Source organism: Penaeus monodon, chromosome 30, assembly GCF_015228065.2.
Source record: "Penaeus monodon isolate SGIC_2016 chromosome 30, NSTDA_Pmon_1, whole genome shotgun sequence".
Lineage (NCBI taxonomy): Eukaryota > Metazoa > Arthropoda > Malacostraca > Decapoda > Penaeidae > Penaeus > Penaeus monodon.
The window spans coordinates 14,291,895-14,292,442 of record NC_051415.1 but is presented as its reverse complement, the minus strand read 5'-3'; the positions used below and the strand labels follow the sequence as shown (position 1 = coordinate 14,292,442).

The 548-nt window shown below is 33.4% G+C and overlaps 1 protein-coding gene across 1 annotated transcript in view; it reads left to right on the top strand.

The window, feature by feature from the left end:
* LOC119592359 (ganglioside-induced differentiation-associated protein 1-like) overlaps positions 1-548 on the top strand; it is a 7,830-nt gene extending 7,282 nt beyond the window's left edge. The window contains exon 5 of the mRNA XM_037941187.1: positions 111-548. Coding sequence (XP_037797115.1) covers positions 111-260 — 150 coding nt within the window. The 3' untranslated portion in view covers positions 261-548. The remainder of the gene's footprint in view (positions 1-110) is intronic.

Genomic DNA, 548 nt, shown 5'->3' with positions numbered 1-548 from the left:
GAAACCAGAGTATATGTGAACTAAATATATAGATTATGTTGCATTTTACTGACATTTATAGCTAAATGTTTTAGCTATTCTGCTAATCCACAGATTTTTCTCTATTACAGAAGGCTACATACTTCTCAATTAATGCAGTACACATGACTATGCTAAGAGGAGTTTTAAAGCAGAGTAAAACTTTCTTGGCATCTCTCACAGTTGCTTTGGGTTTTGTAGCGATATCTTATATTGTGTATCGCCGTGTGCAACAATCTTAGTAAGAGGAAGGTTCTTTTGTGCACTTTGATTCAACATGTACAATGTGAAATATTTAGGTACTCAGTATATAGTTAATATAGTTCCATGTTGTTTCAAAAATAGCTAAATTTAAAGTTTCAGATGGTCTATTTGTAACATGTTCCACAAAGTTTTGTCCTGTTATGTAGGGTTCCTGTCCCAGAAATGACAATAGCCAAAGCACCTTTGACATATGGGACAGTTCATTAGGGGTAATGGTTATGAAAAACAGTGAACCTACGTTATTTGTTGATGTTGTATAAATAATG